The sequence below is a fragment of the Rhinopithecus roxellana genome, chromosome 9, assembly GCF_007565055.1.
Source record: "Rhinopithecus roxellana isolate Shanxi Qingling chromosome 9, ASM756505v1, whole genome shotgun sequence".
NCBI classification, from domain to species: Eukaryota; Metazoa; Chordata; class Mammalia; order Primates; family Cercopithecidae; genus Rhinopithecus; species Rhinopithecus roxellana.
In genome coordinates this window covers 7,813,454-7,833,256 of record NC_044557.1, presented here as the reverse complement: position 1 = coordinate 7,833,256, position 19,803 = coordinate 7,813,454, and the positions used below count along the sequence as shown (strand labels likewise).

The 19,803-nt window shown below is 49.7% G+C and overlaps 1 protein-coding gene across 1 annotated transcript in view; it reads right to left on the bottom strand.

The window, feature by feature from the left end:
• The window catches only part of ANK1 (ankyrin 1), a 243,957-nt gene extending 224,711 nt beyond the window's left edge, over positions 1-19,246 (bottom strand). Inside the window, exon 1 of the mRNA XM_010371812.2 lies at positions 18,841-19,246. Coding sequence (XP_010370114.2) covers positions 18,841-18,966 — 126 coding nt within the window. The 5' untranslated portion in view covers positions 18,967-19,246. The remainder of the gene's footprint in view (positions 1-18,840) is intronic.
• Between the last annotated feature and the right edge of the window lie 557 nt (positions 19,247-19,803).

Below are 19,803 nucleotides of genomic sequence, written 5' to 3'. Positions count from 1 at the left end.
GAGACCCTGGGCGAGTTGCTGAATTCCTCCAGGGTCTCCACTACCCCATCTAGGAAGTGACGCTCATAGTGCCCCAGCTGCAAGACTGTGGTGTCAATCTATTGTTTTGTTGGATATACAGTTATGGAGCACCAATTGTGTGCCAAGCACTCTTCCAGATTCTGGAAATCCAGTTCAGGAGACAGAAAAAGTCGCTGCTTTCACAGAATTTATTTTTTAGTGGAGGAAGAGAGAGACGGACAATAAAACAGAAATAAATAGGACCATTCCAGATAGTGAAGAAAATGAAACAAAATGATGTGATAAAGCAGATGGGAGGGAGCTGGGCGGGGGCGAAGTGGCCACTGGAGAGCAGTCGTCTGGGCAGTTCTCTCTGAGGAAGCGACATCTGAGCTAAGGACAACAAAAAGGAGTGGAGTAGCTTCGTTCATGGCTGCGGAGAAGACAGGGACAGCCTGAAGCACAGAGTCCTGAAGACAGGAGCCAGGTAGACGTGCCTGAGGAACAGAGCTAAGGCGAGTAGGGCTGGGGCTGTGTAAGGGAGAGGACAGGAACAGGAGGCTGGGACCTGGGCAGGAACGCTGGACACACAGCCTGGCACCCAGCAGAAGGTCAGTGACTAGGCTATTGGGATTCCCGGAAAACAGTCAACTGAAAGCACGTGCATGAACATTCTGGAAGGTGGCAGAGTGCATAGCAGTACCAGACACCCACTTTTCTCAAACCCGTTATGCAACTTACCAAACCATCCCAAATGTCATTGGCAACAACAACTAAAACTAATAAAGAATTGAGTCCAGGCCAATTCTGGAGAGTTGGGGTGGCTCTTCCTCTCTACCCTCAGCAGGAAGACGGTACCCGAAGGTTTACTCTGCATCCAGCCTGCTGCCCCACCCTGGGCAGGGGACAGACACACCCCTACATCTTCAAGCTCACCTCTCATATATGGTCCCTGCCTGCACAGGGACTAAGTCTAGAGGCAAAGGTGGAAGGAACAGCAGTAGCCAGCTGACTTGGCCTTCTCGCCAGAAGCCACATGGAAATTACACCTTTAGACAGGTTCCGAGGGAGCTGTTTATAAAAAGCTCTTCTGGACATCCCAGTAGCCATGGTCAAGATCAAATTGCACTCAAGGTTAATTGGATAGAAAAATACAAGTGCTAGCCTAGGAAGATGATCTTACAGCCAGGACTGGCTATTTAATTTGCATAGCCCAGGACAAAATGAAAATGTGGAACCCCTCGTTAAAAAAACAATGAGTAATTTTAACACAGAACAGAGCACTGAAACAAGCACAGGACCCTTTTAAGGACAGGACCTTATGTAACTGGACAGGTTGTCCACTGATAAAGCCAGCCTTGCCTACATGTCAAAAAAATAAAAGAGGGGCCAGGTGCGGTGGCTCATGCCGATAATCTCAGCACTTTGGGAGGCTGAAGCAGATGGATCACTTGAGGTCAGGAGTTTGAGACCAGCCTGGCCAACATGGTGAAACCCTATCTGTACTAAAAACACAAAAATTAGACAGCCATGGTGGTAGATGCCTGTAATCCCAGCTACTCGGGAGGGTGAGGCAGGAGAATTGCTTGAGTCTGGGAGACAGAAGTTGCAGTGAGCTGAGATTGTGCCACTGCACTTCAGCCTGTGCGACAGAGCAAGACTCAGTCTCAAAAATAAAAAATAAAAATTGAAAAATTGAAAAAAAGTGGGACAATGTGTTTAAAATATAGCCCAGTGGAATAGAACCCATAGAGAAATCAGACATGTGTTCCTGTCCCAGCTCTGCCTCCCGAGAGCCGTGACCTGGGGAATGTAAGTTAATCAGTGGGGACCCCAGCTTCCCAGTCCAGAAAATCCGGCATCACCTCCTCGGGGGTTGCTGCCCTTCTGAGTTTGTTGTGAGAGATCGAATGAGATCATGAAGGTGGCGTCTGGGTCGGGAGGCACTACACCAATGTAAGGGATTACTATTATTCACCAAGACCTGCCAGATAGCCTGGATTTCTCAAGAACATTGACATTCCTCAGCAATTAAGTCAAATTAACATAATTCAAACAAAACATCTAATTTTAGCTATGTGTAATGATTCCCTCTCAACAGAACAGGCACTGCTGCCTCTCATTCAAGGAGTGCAATGCCAGAGAGATGTAGGAAGGAGACCAAACCATTCTGCCACAGGCCTTTTACCCAGGCAGGCGCCAGATTGTTCCTGTTTCCACAACTGAAAGATGTGCCGCTGGACAGATTCTCTTTCATCCAGCCGTCCTGCTGGCCCAGTTCATTGGAGCTTCCCCCGACTGAGAAGGACCAACAACCAGCGCAGCCCGCTCAGACCTTGGTCACAGCAACACTCCCGCTGGAGTAGGAATCAGAAGCCCTGGGGCTCCTCCCACAGACCAGTCCTATGGCCTCAGTTGTCCCATCCATAAAAGAGGGGCAATAATGCCTCTTCTGCCTCCCTCTCTCAAAAGATTGTTTAAGGTGTTAATAATGATTATTCCGTGTGTCTGCATTTAGTGCAAATTACCAGATTCATTCATTCAACCAACGAGTTTTGGGAATGCAAAGGGGACCAAGGTGCTGCCTATGTGCAGTCCAGCAAGAACAATAAGCATTTAACCCAGGGGGTGGCAAACTGTACGCAAGGGCCAGGTCTAGCCCGCTGCCCGTTTTTTTGCATAGCACGGGAGCTGAGAATGATTTTTACATTTTTAAGTGGCTAGGAGAGAAAAGAAAAACATTTCCTAATGCGTGAAAATTAAATGAAATTCAAATTTCAGAGTGCATAAATAAAGTTTTATTGGAACATGGCCATGCTCGTTTGTTTGTGTATTGCCTGTGGTTGCTTCCATGCTTCACCAGCGGAGCTGAGTATTTGCAACAGAGACTGAAATATTTACTGCCAGGTCCTGCACAGTAAAAGTTTGCCAATCTCTGAAACAAAGCCATGAGTGAGATTATCAGTGTTAATGGAACACGGAAGAGGAAACAATTATTTCTGTTTAATAAAGTTGGGGAAGGCATCCCAGGAGTGATTTTTTTTCTTCTGGACTTTAATGCTCAGCTGTGAACCCCGGGAAAGCGGCTGCCCTCACCCCAGGTCTCAGTTTCCTCATTTGCAGGATGAATAGGTTGTCTTTGAACTAAGGGCCTGTCCCACTAATATGTCCTGCAATACTGCATGTGCCCCCAGGGCCAGTTCTTTGCAGTGGGGCTGGTGTGGGCATCCACCAAACCCCGCAAACACCTGAGCTATGCGAGGCACGCAAAGAGCACTAATTAGGACACTGGGATGAGGAGCAGTTTGGAATAATCTATCCAGGACACATTTCTTTGCACCAGGTCCCAGAGAGGGCTCAGGCTTCTGCATCCAAACTGGAGCTCCCTGGCAGGTTTCTCCCCCAGCAGAGGCGCCTGGTGGGTCCTGAATAATTTAGCGATCTGCACCAGCAGTGCAGATGGGCACCTCCCATTACCGCAGGCTCTGCACTTTGCTGCCTTACTTGGTAGGGCCAAGGGCCATTTCCACATGGAACAAAAGAACAGCATCCCCCTTGTCTTCTCAGAGTTCCTCTCAGCACATTGTGCTCCAAGAGCCATTGCTCATAAGGGCTGGGATTTCTTGCCAGAGTACAGAGAGTTGGGCCTGGAGATCTAGTTCTAGTGCTTACTTGGCCACTAAAAATAGCTCTGTGATCTGGACAAGCCACTTCCTTTCTCCAGATGGCAGTTTCCTCATGAAGGGGATGGGGTGTGAGATTCGCAAGGTCCCTTCCAAGAGGCTGTGTCTTCTAGTCTAGTCCAGACTAGAAGCTCTTTGTTCTACATGTGAAAAAACAGAGGCCCAGAGACACACAGTTATTTCCCCAAGGTCACCTAGCCACTTCCTGAGAGGCAGAGTCAAGCCCAGCAGCTTTAGTTCCTAATGTTCCCATTCTAAGGCACTGCCCATACCTGGTGTGTGGTATGTACAGATCTATGTCTATGTCTATGTGTGTCTATGTCTGTATCTGTATCTATGGGATTGGTTCTGTCTCGGGAATACATGCCTTCTGTACCCAGGGGGGGTTTGGATGCTAATACAAGGTGGGGATACTATTTTATCTTACAGTCAAGGGAACAGGTATACAATGTTCCCATCAAGCTCTAGGCTCTGTGTTACATGCTTTCAAAATGTTCTTTCTGTTTAGCCTTCTGCCTCTCACTTTTCTCCTCTTAGGTACTTATTTCATTTCATTTAATCCTCACAATAGCCCTGGAAGCAGTAAGGCAAGGATGTTAAAATCAGGCAGCTGGGACAAACCCCAGCTGTGGCTCTCATTAGACATGTGATGTGAGCAAGGGACTTCACCTTCCTGAGCCTTCAGAGGTCCTCACCTGTAAAACACTGTCCCCACGCACCTGCCTGGCTTGTGAGGGCCGAGTGGGCTTGAGTGGGGAGCACAGCCATCACAGATGATCCCTGCCTTCCCTGTCTCCTTTCATGGAGAGATCAGTCACAGGTGACAGGGCCTGGCTCTTTTCCTGCTAGTAGCTGGGTGGGCAGTTGATAGACAAGAAAATGACATGAATTTCAAATCACAGACCCTGCATCTGTCACCGCCTGCTTGTTATAAATCGGGACTTTGGAGAGGGACTGTTCAAGGCTTCCCCCTACCTCTGCCACTGAGCAGTAATGTGAAATGCACTTAATCTTCCTGAGCCTTAGTTTTCTCCCATGTGAAATGGGAAACTTGATACCTGCTTCTCCACAGCGTTGCTGGGAAGATCAATGACATAATGCCCTGGGAAGCACCTGGTGAGCCACTGAGCTCCATGTAACACCATGGGTCACCGTCCACACGGTGCAGGCCCCACGCCCTGGGGCTCCTGGAAGCCTGAGTTTCCAGGGTTCATCTCCCCGTACATGCAGCCACAGTAGAGGGTTCCAGCTTAACAGCAGCCCAAACCTGCCATCACCTTCCTGGGGGAGTTCCCTCTCTCCTCTCCCCAGCCCCAGCTGAGCAGCTGCTGGAGAAAAATGCAAAAGGTGTTCAGCACCTGGAGCTTCCATGACAACCAGTGAGGAATGCATCCCAGGGCGTTGGAGATGGGCACTGGGAGGGACTGAAATTGAAAAGGAACTTCAGCCAGGGTGAACCGGGAGACAGATCTCTCCTGAGAATCCTGAGTCTTCAGAAACTCAGAAGCGGAAGAAGCTGGGATTTACCAAAAATATCAAATTCACTACTACAAGCCAAGCCTCCAAAAAGCCAGGCCTGTCTGACCCTGGTTTCATGCACCCCACAGAACATTGCCAGTGCTCTGGGCTGTGGGATTGCCTGAGTTGCTTTCCAGGAAAACAGGCAGCCAAGGCTGCTTAGCCCCCTCTCCCTTTGGAGTTAGGGCCTCCACGCTCCTCCAAGCTCCACAGAGGAGGATGGCTGTCCCCTTGACCTTGAAAGCAACTTGGCGGTGTGTGACAGACCCAGTCATCTTGCACTGAAAACAGACACCATTCTGCCTCCTGCATTCCCTGTTCACCTGAGGCAGGTGCTCTCCACCCTCCCCAAGGTCACTCTTTTGGCCAACAGAAAGGGACACCTCCTCCCTGGCCTCAGCCGGAGGTTTATAGAGTCACAGGGGTGCCTGATTACACAGGCTCAGCGAGAGACAGAGTCTTCAAAAACACATATCCAAATGGCCAGCTCTGTTAACGAAGAGCACAGCCCACACTCCCACAGCGCGTGTGGCCCCGGGCACTTCACCAGAACAGATTCTTCCCCATATCAACCACAACAGGGTCAGCATGGGGGCAATGAGAGGCCAGGTGGAATGGGGTACTAATGAGGTGGATGGCCTTTTGCATGTCTGTTCACATTCATATGCCTTGCAGTCTGGTGCCACCACCCATCCAGATTTCCCTTCAAGCGACCTTAGGCCCATGTAAGCCAGCTGGCATCTGAAACCATTCTGCCCTGTGGCCTTGTAAACCCACATAATCAGAGCATAACAGGTACCGAGAAGGATCTCATCATTTTTTTTTCTTTTGAGACAGTGTCTCACTCTGTTGCCCAGGCTAGAGTTCATGGCACAGTCATAGTTCACTGCAGCCTCAACCTCCTGGATTCAAGCAATCCTCCCACCTTAACCTCCTGAGTAGCTGGGAATACAGGCACACACCACCACACCTGGCTAATTTTTAAATTTTTTGTAGAGATGGGGTCTTCCTATGTGGCCCAGGCTGGTCTTGAACTCCTGGGCTAAAGGGATCTTCCCACCTTGGCCACCCAAAGAGCTGGGATTACAGGCATGAGCTACAGCACTCAGCTCCCCAGAATGGTCTTAAGAGTCCTCTAAACTAAAGCCCTCATTTTAGAGGCAGGGAAACAGAGGCTCAGAAGCAGGAGAGCCTCTGTGTCCAAAGCTACACAGGACAGTCAAGAGGACTGGAACTAAGCGCAGATCTGTTGTCGAGGGCAGGTTCTCTTCATCCACAGCAGCACAGTTAATGCTCATAAATCAGAGGGAGTGGCACCGGAGGGGCAGACGCTCCTACAACTCAGATTGTTCTCAGGCTCAGTTAACTGGGAAATGCCAGGGAATGCATTGGTTCCATTTCCTCACAGAGTTGCTCTAGGACTTCATTAAAGGTGCCACTATGGTTGGGCGCAGTGGCTCACACCTGTAATCCCAGCACTTTGGGAGGCCGAGGCAGGCCCTGTCTCTACAAGAATAAAACATGAGCCAGGCATGGTGGCACATGCCTGTAATCCCAGCTACTTGGGAGGGTGAGGCAGGAGAATCACTTGAACTTGGGAGGTGGAGGCTTCAGTGAGCCAAGAACACGCCATTGCACTCCAGCCTGGGCAACAGAGTGAGAATCCGTCTCAAATAAATAAATGAATAAATAATAAAGGTGCCATTACATTAAAGGGCCTGGGAAACTGCCTTGGCTAACACACAGTGGCAGAGTGGGAAGGGATCTGGTCACCACTGCATCCAGTATCCCTCAGGGCAGGCACTTCTTCCATAGTATCTCAGAACCAGCCTCAGGAAAGCTTCCTGGAGGAGGTGAAGCTTAAAGGATGAGTAGAGGCTGAGCACAGCAGCTCACATCTGTAATCCCAGAGCTTTGGGAGGCTGAGGCAGGAGGATCACTTGAGCCCAGGAGTTGGAGACCAGCCCAGGCAACAAAGTGAGACTCTGTCTCTACAAGAAACAAAAAAAATACCTGGGTTTGGTGGTGCGTGCCTGTAGTCCTAACTACTCAGAGGCTGTGTTGGGAGAATTGTTCAAGCCCAGGAGTTTAAGGCTGCAATAAACTGTGATCATGCCACCGCCCTCCAGTCTGGGAGACAGGGTGAGACCTTGTCTCAAAATAAATAAGCAAACAAACAAGGGATGAGTGGGAATCAGACTGAGTTCTGGAGAGGGAGTGGCCTGAGCAAGGTGTGGAGCAAGGGAGCTCAGCAAATCCTAGGAACATGGGGAGGCTTGAGGAGGGGTGAGACGCAGTGGTCAGCAGCGGGGAAGGGTCTGACTTCATCCTCAAGGCAGTGGAAAGCAACTGAAGGGTTTTAGGAAGGGAAGTGACAACTATCACATTTGTGTTTGAAAAAAAGGGGGGGGGGGGCTCTCTGCAAGATAAAGACCAGATTGGAAGGGCAAGACTAGAGGAGGCAGGGATGCAATGGAGACTCCAGCAGCAGTGAGGATGGTGAGTTCACTGGAGTTAGCCTTAAAAGTTCTTCCTGAAAAATCTGGTGATGGTGCCCGGTACAGAACCATAAAGTATGTTTTTTCCATCTGTGTCTTTAGGTCCTGTATGGGGCAGTATTGACATCTGGGTTTAAAGTGCTAACGTTCAACCACATCAGCTGTAGTCCAGGTGTCCTTCAATGCAGATCATCTCAAGAATGAAGTGACACATGTGACTGGCAAGAAGACAATAATTTTTTTTAAAGAGACAAATGGTTTGACTATGACTTGCTCTGCCTAAAGCAGATACTGTAGTTAAGTGCAACAGCTCAAGAACTTGGTAAAACACCATGATTTCCAGACATTGCTCCATGTCGGCAGACAGGCACTGGTTCCCTTGCATTGTGTGCTATCCTGAATCAGAGGAGACTTGCTGACTGGATCCGTCATACACCTGTCCCTTCCCAAGTCTCCATAGGGTAGACAAGCTGTGGAAGGGCCTTCCCTGCCCACTGGCACTATGTAACCTGAGATCAGCAGGGAAACAGTCTCCTCTCCAGAGCGTGGTCAATGGTAGAAACCAAAGCAGTTCTTGCAAATGGCATTACAATGAATTGGCCAAATCTCTATGCTGCAGGAGAATCTACTGTCTCCATAAATTCAGTGCAACTCTATGGACGTTTCAGACTTTGAAGTTTGCCTCACTGGGCTGTTTCTGATTCTTCACTCTGAGTTTCAGATCAGGTTCACATTTCTCCAAAGTCTTTACTAACTCATTTAAGAAACTGGCAGTAATACTAGTTGAATACTACCAACCTTGGCATTTGACCTGATGGCCATCTCCAGAAAGGCTAACACTGTATTTAAATTAATAAATACAAGGTGAGAATTTAGCCAAGTGGGACCGGATGTTCATCTGTTAAGTCTTATTCAGGATTAAAGAGGAAAACTCCAAGGGCCACATTTTTTAAATCTTCATCTACTTACCCACTCAGGGCTCAGGTGCAGACATGTGTTTCTCTCTGCCAGCCACCCCCAGGTCCACAGCCTGCTAAGACTCGTGTCTTGGATTTTATGGGCAGCCCCAAGGTGAGTATGGGTGGAAGCTGAGGCATTGCCATGCCACTTATAAAGTGCTTATATGCCAGGTACTTCCCATATATGAAGTCATTCAATCCTCCCAACAGCCCTGCATAGCTGTGGGGTGGGTAGTATTCTCTCCACCTTACAAATGACAAAACTGAGACTCAGGAAGCTCTACTGAGCAACTTGCTCAAAGTCAGCTAGTAAACACCTGACTCCATCTCACTCCACAGGTCACAGCTCTTCATTACTGCTTCGATTTCACCAAGATGACCTCCTGATGCACACTAAAGCTCTGGTGATGCTCTGGCCCCCTTGCCCAAGGGCATACTGGAATAGTATGGGAGAGGGGAGCCCAGCCTCATCTAGGACACTGGAGGCAATGTTCCAACTGCGTTCTGACGGAGGACTTGACATTAATGTTGGAGGCCAAGGATGCTGCACACAGGAAGATCTAAAAGCAAGTGAAGGTATACATTTCCAAGTATCAGTGTACAGCCCAGTGCAGGATGCAGGAAAGACAGCGATAAGACAGGAGAAGCAGCTAGGGAGTAGATTCAGGGGTTGGAAGGGAGGAAGCCTGGTTAATCAGCCTGGACTTCATTCTAAGGGCAATTAGGAAGCCACTGAAGGATTGAAAGAAGGGAGTGTCGGGATCTGATTTGCATTTTTGGAAGATCCCCCTGGCTGCAGAAGGGAGTATTAAGCCCAACACACATGCATTTTCAAGTTGGTTTACAATGGAAGGCTTCATATGCCAAGACCCAACAGCCCAGGCTCCTGGGGGCCACGCTTCAGCTCCACTTGAAGCCAGTACATTCAGTTACCTACTTGGCTCTAGTCCACAGCACCTTGGAATCCCTTACTGAGGGTGTGGCGTCAGCTATAAATTCCAGATTTCATCTCCAGAAGACACACAGGCAGAGAAAGCCCTGCTACCCTCTTAGACAGGTGGCGCGTCCTCTGCTTCTTCTTTCTGTGTCTTGATAACTTGTTTATTTTTAACATTTTTTTCTTTTCTTCTTTTCTTTCTTTTTTTTTTTTTTTTAGAGACAGAGTCTCACTCTGTCACCCAAGCTAGAGTGCAGTGGCACCATCATAGCTCACTGCAGCCTCAAACTCCCCCGGGCTCAAGTGAATCTCCTGCCTCAGCCTCCTGAGTAGGTGGGACTACAGGCATGCCACCACACCTGGCTAATTTTCTTAGTTTTTGTAGAGACAGGGTCTCGCTATGTTGCCCAGACTGGTCTTGAGCTCCTGGCCTCAAGCAGTTCTCTTGCTTCAGCCTCCCAAAGTGCTGGGATTACAGGCATGAGCCACTATGCCCAGCTTATTTTGAACAATTATTAAAAATACAGAAAAGGATAAAAAAGAAAATTTAATCACCCAGAAACACACATGACAAAGATGACCACTGCTCACACAGTGTGTATTTCTCTGTCTGATGACATGTTACTTGGCTACTCTGGCCCTGAGTCTTCCTGGTCTACTCCACGTATATTATATATACAAGTGTAGATTGTGTCAATTTCAAGTGAACATAACACAACAACTGAAGCATATTCCTATTTTCAATTAAAAGAATATTCTTAAAAACATTTTAAGCATGTTTTTGGTGAATGTAAAATATGTCACCACATGGGTGATGGCACCAAAGTCCTGTCTTTAAGAATGGCTGGGTCCTGCTCCCTGAGCCCACCTCCAGCCACTGGGGCTGGCTTTTGGGTGGGACCATCAGCATCCTTAGCTGTCCTAACACCCTGTCAGCTTGGTCATGTGTGTGTCGTACTTAAAGCCAATGCTTAGAAGCTCTGTGTTCCAGGGCCTAGCTGGAGGGTATAGACTTGAACTGACTGCCAGCTCCTCCCACTACAAGCCCGGCAGCTGCCCCTGCTGTTGAAGATGTTTTCTATGAGCTCTCTCCCTCTATCAGGTGAGAGCCCCAGGAAGCCACCTATGCCACATGCCAAGGACTCACCATCTTCCTCCTAACCCGTCCCCCTCCTCTTTCCCAAGCTCAATGGAAGGCACCGACTAACAAACTGCCCAAATGCCAAATCAAGAAGGGGCCCCTGTTGGCATCTGACCATATGTACACACACATACACACACTTACATATGTACATTTGTATGCAAATGTGATATCGCACATTGGAAACTACTCAGACCACCCGACTTCTTAGGGGCAGGCGACAGAACCATGGGGATGCAAGAGCCGGGAGAAAGCTGTGGAGCAAGAGCCAGCGGGGCTCATCCATTCACACCCTGCTCATCGTATCATCTCTGTGTCCGGCTCCTGGCAGGTGCTTCTGGGACAGGCCTGGGAAGCATCCACATGAAAAGCTAAAGTCCCAGATAACAGGAAAAACAGATGATCATGGCAGCAATGCCATCCCTGTGTATTGACTAGTGTCCACACATTATGAAGTGATTATATAGAGAAGATGTGGACTTGACGATGTGGTGAACAGAGAATCTCCAAACAGAAGTTAAGAGGAAAGTCAACCTGTTAAGAGACAGACTAGCCAGAAACAAAGCAGAAACCCCAGGACTCCATTTTCACCTGCTCTTTCATCTGCACTCTGTGTTAATCTCAGGGCCCGGTGGACAGAGTCCTCAGCTCCAAGACATTCAGAGGGGCCTCGGACACCCACATTTCCACTGGAACCAGAGGCCACAGGCTTTGCCCTATGCTCTCCATCCTCTGCCTGAGGTTACTTCCACCTCTGGCAGCTTTTCCACTAATTTGTAAGTCCTTCACTTCAAAGAAGGAAAACTATCTTCAGTTTTTAAGTTTTTTGTGGAGACTGGGTCTCACTATGTTGCCCAGGTTGGTCTTGAACTCCTAGCCTCAAGTGATCCTCCCATCTCAGCTCCCAAAGTGGTGAGATTACAGGCATGAGTCACCGTGTCCAGACAGAGAAGGAAAGATAGCTTCAGCTTTGACTCTTCTCTCAGTGCCTAGCATAGCTTTGAATATCCTAAGGGCACAACCAGTACCTGGGAGAGTAGTCGAGTGCTGTGGACTGTGAATAAGCTTTGGAGTCAGGTGTGCCTGGGTTGGAGCCCCAGTTCTGGGGTTACCAACCTATTGGGCGACAGCATGACAATGCATGTCATGCACGAGGAACACTAGAGACCCTTATAAGTGCAGGCACCTCCCTTGATAAAGAAAGAAGTTTTTTTTGCAAGTATCATTGTCAATGCTCGCCAATGGATGCAAAAGCAATGGGACATGTACAATTTCCTTGTAAAAATACAGGGAAATCTTTGAGAAGAAGAGTCCAGTTACATTGGAAGTAAATAAGGAGGAAAAAATGGTGCTCTCTTCTTTTTTTAATTGGCTGGCCATTACATCTTTGCTTTCACTTTGAGTGTCTCCAATGCAAGTTTTCCTTTCTTGGAGAATGTGCTGTGCTTTGTGTGCCCAAGATCCAGGGAGTCTCCACCAGAGGAATCTGGTCTCCCCACAACACCACACATTCCATTATCTGTGACAGTTCACACCCAGATTTACTACCTGTTCATCTAACAGCCATGGGAGTCTCAGCAAAGTTAGGAAGCCCTTTTATGTTCCCCTCTGATATACAGCACAGGTGCCACACAGGACTTCAATAAAGCTTGCAAGTATCTAGGCCCACCTGGAAGTTGTCGACTGAATCCATGCAGATTACTGAGCAGGTCTGCAATAAAAATCCTGTCCAAATAGAAAATTCATTTTTTTCCTGAAAATGAAATGAAGATATGATATAAAATGTCCTTTTCTCATTTCTCCGTACTGAAAGAATAACAAGCTGGCCTTCCCCGGCAAATCTCAAGACTTCACAATGCCACTGGAAGGCCAGGCATGAACCTTGGTAAAGAATTTATTAGAAAGAATAACTTTATGAACAATCATTATATTATTAGCTATAATCCATTAAATATATGGGAATTTTAAAATTTACAAAGCATGCTCTCATTTATTATCTCATTTGATCCTCATCCCTATTTTACAGATGAGCAAACTGAGGTTGGAGGAAATTCAGAGGCTTATGTATGCACACATAGCTGATACATGCAAGAGCTCAAACTGGAACCCAGGCAGCCGACTTCAAGCCAGTGTTCTGTAGGAGGCGGACTTTTGAGCTTCTCAAGAACCAGAAATGGAGATAGAGAGCCAGGCAAAGTTGATTTGCCTTTCTCAAAAAAAACAAATACTAGCTGGGTGGGGGCGTGATGGCTCACGCCTGTAATCCCAGCACTTTGGGAGGCCAAGACAGGCGGATCACCTGAGGTCAGGAGTTCAAGATCAGCATGGTCAACATAGTGAAATGCCATCTCTACTAAAAATACAAAAATTAACCAGGCATGGTGATGTGCACCTGTAGTCCCAGCTACTCTGGAGGCTGAGGCAGGAGAATCACTTGAACCCAGGAGGCGGAGGTTGCAGTGAGCCGAGATTGTACCACTATACTCCAGCCTGGGTGACAGAACAAGACTCCATCTCAAAAAAAAAAAAAAAAAGAAAAGAAAAGAAAAAACAGTGACAATAGATATTATTTCAGTCAGAATAATTCAAGGTGGGGGGAAACAATAGTTTTACTTGGTACAAATTTTTTAGGGTCAATTTTCTCAAAATCAAAAAGAACAACTAAGAAAAAAAAACCTGTACTAGTTAAATGTAGCTTTTCAACCAATTCTAAAAGCCATAGGTATGTAGTGAATGGTTATGTACAAAGACTCTAGCACTGGCTTCAAAGTGCTTACAATTTAGTAGAAGAGATAAAACAAGAACTTCTGCATGTGCATGTGTGTATGTGTGAAAGGTGCAGAGAGAGCGGTGGGGTGGGGGTGAGGAGGGGGCAGATATGAAAAGTTTCTTGCAGGCAACAGTGATGGGCTTTGACATTGAAGGAGCAAGGAATCAATGACAGGACTGCCTATTCAAAGGTGTTGCCAAAGCAGACGCAGGGGCAAGCTAACACAGATGAAGAGTGCCTGTACATAGGACACACTCGCCACTACGCGCTCATTTTTATTGTGAAAATGGGGAAGAAGCCTCAGATGGTTTTTTTTTTTTTTTTTAAGTGTTGCCACATTGAGAAGAGAGGAGCAGAACTGGTGAGCCAGCAGCCTTTGCTGGGGTGAGCAAAAGAAATGGGGAGACACTGGAAGCTGGCTCGTGTCCCCTGCCCAGGGAGGTGACTTGCTCCAGGTTCTGAATTTCGGCTGCTGCTGCACCTGCTCTGAGACAGTCCTGCACTAGATGGTTAGCATATCACTTGCTCCTCACAGCCACCACTCATAGAGGTGGAGCAGCAGCCAAAAATCAGAGTGTAACATCTTCTCAGCCCTCAAAACCCTGCTCTGCTGGTCTAGCCTATGGCTGGGAAGTGAGGAGAGCTCCTGGGAACAGCCCCCACTGCTGCTACCTCTGCAGCAAGGAGGGAGGAGCTGGACTGAAAAAATGGACAGGAAGCAGGCTGGGAAAATTCCCACATCTTCAGCCCCTGCCGGCACCTCCCAGAACTCCAGAGAGGCAGGCCCACCTCCATTTATTGAGGCTCCCAAGGTACTAAAATAAGAAGAAATGCCAAAGCAGGGATACCAAAGTTGTGGTATGTTTTAAAGGCTTGCAACAAAGAAACCAATGCTCTAATAATTCACATGCAATACAACATAAGTATGCTAATCAAAAGCCAAATTGAGGCTTTACATATAAATATCCATTAATGCCACAACATATATTAGTGAAATGGTTTAGCAACAGGACCCAGATTAAAGATGTGGGATGAGCACTGTTCTCTTTCAATTCTGTCAGCGATCTCTTGGATTGGATTTATAAAACCTTTTGGAGATAATAGCAGAAGTTGAAATTTGAGGCCTTTTGCAAATGAGAGTCATGGGCCGATATGATTCTAATGCTTAACTTTCCTCCCTCCATCCCACTTTCCCCACCTCCAGACCCACCAAGCCTCCTTGTCAATCCTCCAGTCTCACGCAGGTGCCCCCCACCCCAAATCTCCCCTGTGATTCCAATCATTGGATCCACAAAAAACCCTCTCCTGTCCAGGAGTAGGGTCTCCTCCTGCTGAGAGAGGAAGGCTGTAGGCTCTTCAATTACTGCTGCGTAGACTGGAAAGACTGATGGAGCTGCCTGCACAGCTAAGTGGCAGAGGCCACTCTCCACATCTGGGCTTTTTTTCTCTCTTCCTGCACTCTTCCTCCATCCCTCTTTGTGAGTGCCTGGCTCCTTGGGACCCTGTGCAAACACTGTTGTTATTACAAATGTCTAAAACCACTTGACATTTAGTGTAGCAGAGACCCTGCAAGGAACTAACTACATGCTCAGTGGTGGAATTCACTGCACCAAAAGATTAGATGGTTCCACTGCGTGCCTACAAATCTCTATTGCTTTGAAAATGATTAGAAAAGGAAAAAAGATCAGGCTTTTTCCAGATGCCCCCAAAAGACAGTCAGTCAAAGGGTGTATTATTCACCGGAACACATGCTTGCAACCAAGACAACATCTGGGCAAGCAGAGATTAATATTATATTAATTCACTCATTCAACCATTCACTCCACAAACATCCACTGCCTGCCGCTTGTGTCAGGTACTGAGCTAGGTGTCAGGTACACAGCTATGAATAGGACATGGTCTTTTCTTTCACCATCAGAGGATGAAGTAGGTGAACATAGCTAGGGACAAGGAGAGAGCTGAGTAAACACTACCCTGGGGTCTCACAGTGTTGAAGGTAGCCGGCTTAGTGTGAACCTGTCACTCAGGGCCAAGGCATCAGCGCTCCTCTCCCTATCCACTCTTCCTTCCTTGAATTCTGCCTTCTTCCATCCTCTGCCTCACTTTTCCTCCCTGTCCTCTTCTCCTCCTACCCTCAAGCTCTGGGTAAACATAAAAAGCACACACATTCTTATGCTTCAGGCTCCCTCAGCCCTCAAAAGCTGTAATTCTTCATGCAAATGCCTGCTTTACACATGCTTTGCAATTTATTTCCATTCCAACCTTCAAAAGCAGAGGGACTTATCAGTAAATATCATAAATGCTTGATTTTTTTTTAAGCTGCAGCTACAACAGCAAGTGGCTGACAAGGTTGGCTCTGCACATGCACAGCACTGAATGAAGCCCCATGAGAAGCAGGAATTGTTAGAGCTCTAGAGTTTAGCTCAGTTCCCTGTGTCGAGGTAGCTTCTATCTGTGTCAGTCAGTGCGTCACAACACCAGCCTCCTCCACCCCCCGCACACAGCACCCCTTAGCAAGCGCCTTCCCACACAATATCATCAACTGTAAAAACTGCAACTGTCGCCAAAGTTACAACCGCGGTTATTTCTACAAATGGGAGAGATGCAGTCTGCTCAGTCAGTCCCTGGTAAGTAGGTTACCCATGGGACAAACACCTTTCCTTTGAGTTAATTCAGAATGCCCTTGGCTCAGCTAGCCATCCACACAAGAAACCAATGTCCTGGAATAAAATGTTTGTTTGCATGTACGAGATTCTTCCTGCATGCTGGTATAGGAAACGGAGGCTGGGTCCACACACTCTGTAGTCTGTGTGAGCAGCTGTAAAGTCCTCAGCTGCCTGATTTTAATACACTTCACCTTGAAAAATTATCTCCTTCATGAAAAATGGCTTAGTTAGACTTCACCTTATATGAAGCTTTGAGTTAGCCCTAGGCCGTCTGCCTCACCAGGCCCCATGTAAGCTTTGTTCAAATGCTCCTTTCTGCACTGCCTCCCTCACCTTTCCCTCTAGAGCTTTCCATCTGCTTGTGATTTTCAATTTTGGTATAAATTTTAACTCTATTCTCTGAGACGGCCCTCAAGACCATCCCAATGGCTGAGAAAACTCATAGCCCTTACAAAAAATGAACAAAGCATCCTTACATCCCACCCCATACCATCTCCCCCGAACCCAAAGAATCTGTCCTAATAGTTTGTGTCACTGCTATCACTTTAAATGAAAATTTTCTTATCGTTATATTAATCATAGCACCCAGGGTACTGCATAAAATAATGAAAATCTGAATGGAAGATTTTTGAACACTTACTGACGCAGTATGCTGTGACCAGCTAGTAAAACAAGGTAACACCATTTGTGGGGAGGAATATATTAAATATTATCATCTATCACCAAAAGAAAAAAAAGAAATGAGGTTTACTATGAATGTAAAGATTAAGACCAAAGAAGCAAAAAGAATATTGAAATCACCACTTTTATATGTGTGTATTACACATAGTCAGAATTCAGAGTTATATTAAAGGAAATTTTCACAGAATGGAAAAGAATCACAGGAGAGGGGGTGGGAGAGGGTTTTTTGACTATTTTCAAAAAACGATTTATAGTGTCAGGAGCGTCAAGAAGGAAGCCTGGGAGAGAGAGGTGGATGAGAACATTGAGTGAGCAGCTCAAAGAGGAGCGCCTTGGCTCCAAAAGCAGGAGGCAGGAATGGAAACACAGAGCACTCCTTACTGAGAAGAAGTTTACATTCACGCCAAAAAAGTGGGTGAGCATCGCAGCGTAGAGCCAGACTTCCCCTGCCTGACTCACAAGACGGGCTCTGGTATTTTAGACCCCAGCAGAGGGACCTGCGGAGATTCTCTCTCGGTGGCACCAACCCAAACTCTGATTCATCATCGGTTTGGGAAAGGCCCCTTTTCGGTCCTCTAAAGGGGTGGTGTCTTTGTGAAACTACTATTTACACACAAGATGGCAATCCCTCAAGGGAGGTGGGGATGTCGGTTTTGGAAGGGTACAGGAAAGCCTAGAGAGTGCTGGTTACTTCCTTTGAAATCAGAGAACACCTCTAGGAAGAGGATGGATGTTGGTCTGCTGACCAACTGTCAAGGGGTGTGTGGCCCACAGACAGCCTGCTCCCCAATACTCTGCTGTCAGCCACAGGCTCCAAACTTCTTTCTCAGAATGAGACAGTTTCAGGGAAAGAAACCATGTTTCTTTCTCAACCAAGGCCAGAGCCTCTCCCTGGAAGCCTGAGGGGTCCCACTCCTTGCCAGGCAGCGGTGCAGGCTGGGCCCCACATCGACTTCAGGTGAAAATGGCTCTCCTGAAGCCAGAGTTCAGCATCTCCGATTCCCAGAATTACACCCACGTACTCTTGGCCTCCTCCGTGGCTCTAAGGCACCCTGACTTCTGTCACCCTCCCTTCACCATCAAAGGTGCTTCTGACCTAAGGTGTTTCTCAAGGTGCTTTGATCAGGGGTAAGAGGACCTCAGACCCAAAAAGAGCTAAAAACAGCAACAGTTGCCCCTGGAGGTTTGGGTCTTTACAGGCCTATCTTGTCTCGGCACCCCGACACAGAAATACCCGGGATGCCTGCCCATGGACAGAGCTGGTCTCTGACCAGGCCTTTGGGCCAGGCTGGAGCACCCGTGCCTGGCTTCCAAAGGAACTTCCCCTCCCTGCCATGGGTGGCTCATCTTGAGTGACCTGAGCATAAGATGTTGCCAAATGCCCCGAGGAGAGGAGAAGGCGCCTTCTTTTCTGCTACCAGATCCAGAGGGTCAGGAAAGGTGCTCCCTGAGAAGGGTCAAGGAAGGTCAGGAGCCCCACTCCCGTTCAGAGACACCTGGGAAAAACGGTCTCCGCGCCAGAGTGGGTCACCTAGGGAGGCGCCGGGCAGATCTGCCCCCCTGGAGACTGGAGCCGCGTTTACCCAAACCAGCTCTCCTGGAAAGCCAGCGGGGGCGGCGCGCCCGAGCAGGGCAGCCCACCACCCGCGGCCGGTAGCCAAGGTCGGGAAAGTTGGTCCTAGAGCCCCGCGGGCCTGCCGGGCGCTGTCCAAGGTCCTGAAAGGTCTCCGCGAGCAGCGGGCGGGCTGCTCTGCGCGCCCTCAGCCTCCCTGCCAACCGCTCTGCCCTTCCAGCCTCCCGCCCTGTCCCCTTCCCGGCCGCACAGAAGCCTCCGTCCCTCTTCTGCACCCATCAAGCCCTCCCAGCTCGGGTGCCCCCAACTCCGCCGCACCGGGCCCCGCACCCCACCGCGTCCCAGGCCGCCCGACCCCTGCCCCCAGCAGCCACTTCCAGGCGCCGCAGCGCTTTCACCGCCGCCCCCTCCTACCTTCTTCTTTCGGTCACGGGAGCGGTTTCTCCGCTTCCTGTTGGATTCCTCCTTCTCCTTCTGCTCCTGGAGGGCCTGTGCCTCGATGTCTTTGATTTTCTTCAGCTGTTTGGCCGCTTGAGCCATGGCGTGTCACGACGCTCCCGTCCCCGCCTCCTGGACCCCTAGCGCTCAGCGATCCCAGCGACGACACCCCCTAAGAAGGGGAAAGGGTCTCTGCTCCGCCGAGGGGACAGCGTCCGTGGCGCGCCGCGGGCCGGCTGCGGCGGGGCCGCGGGAAGGCGAAGGCAGCTCCGGGCGCGGAGGGCGAGGCGCTGCTGCCCGCGGCCCGGGATGGCGCTGCCGCCGCGGCTGGAGCTCGCTCGCCGGCGCCCGGGACGGGCTCTGGGCTGGGCCCGCCGCCTCCTTCCCTCCGCCTCCCTCCCTCTCCTGCGGCGGCGGCGGCGGCGGCGGCGGCGGCGGCGGCGGCGCGGGGGGGCGGGGGCGGGGAGGTGGCTTGTACTGCGGCGGCGGCGGGCGGTGAGCGACCGCGGAGGGGGCGGACTTGGGCGCTCAGCGCGGGAAGGCCCAGGGGCCCGGCCGGAGCGGCGAGGCTAGGTGCGCTGGGCGTCCGCACCCGGGCATGGCTAGCGCCGGGCTTCCGCCTTTGCAGAGCCCCGCGCCGTCGGGCGGCGGGAACAAAGCGGCCGCTCTACCCCGGACCCCGCTGCGGGCCGCAGGGCAAAGCCGGGGAAAGAGGGCTGGCTGCCTCGGGCGGCGCGCCCCGCGCCCGGTCGACCCGGCGGACCAGCGCGCCTGGCGGCGGCGAGCGCGGCGACATCGCGGGAGCGGAGGCTCGGCCCGGAGGGCGGGCTGCAGAGGGCGGGGGCCGGGTCTGGGACGCCCCCGGGCGGCGGCCCCTGAGGGCCGGGACGCGCCACCCCCGAGCCCGTCGCGCGGTTCCGCCCAGGGCGCCCTCGGAGC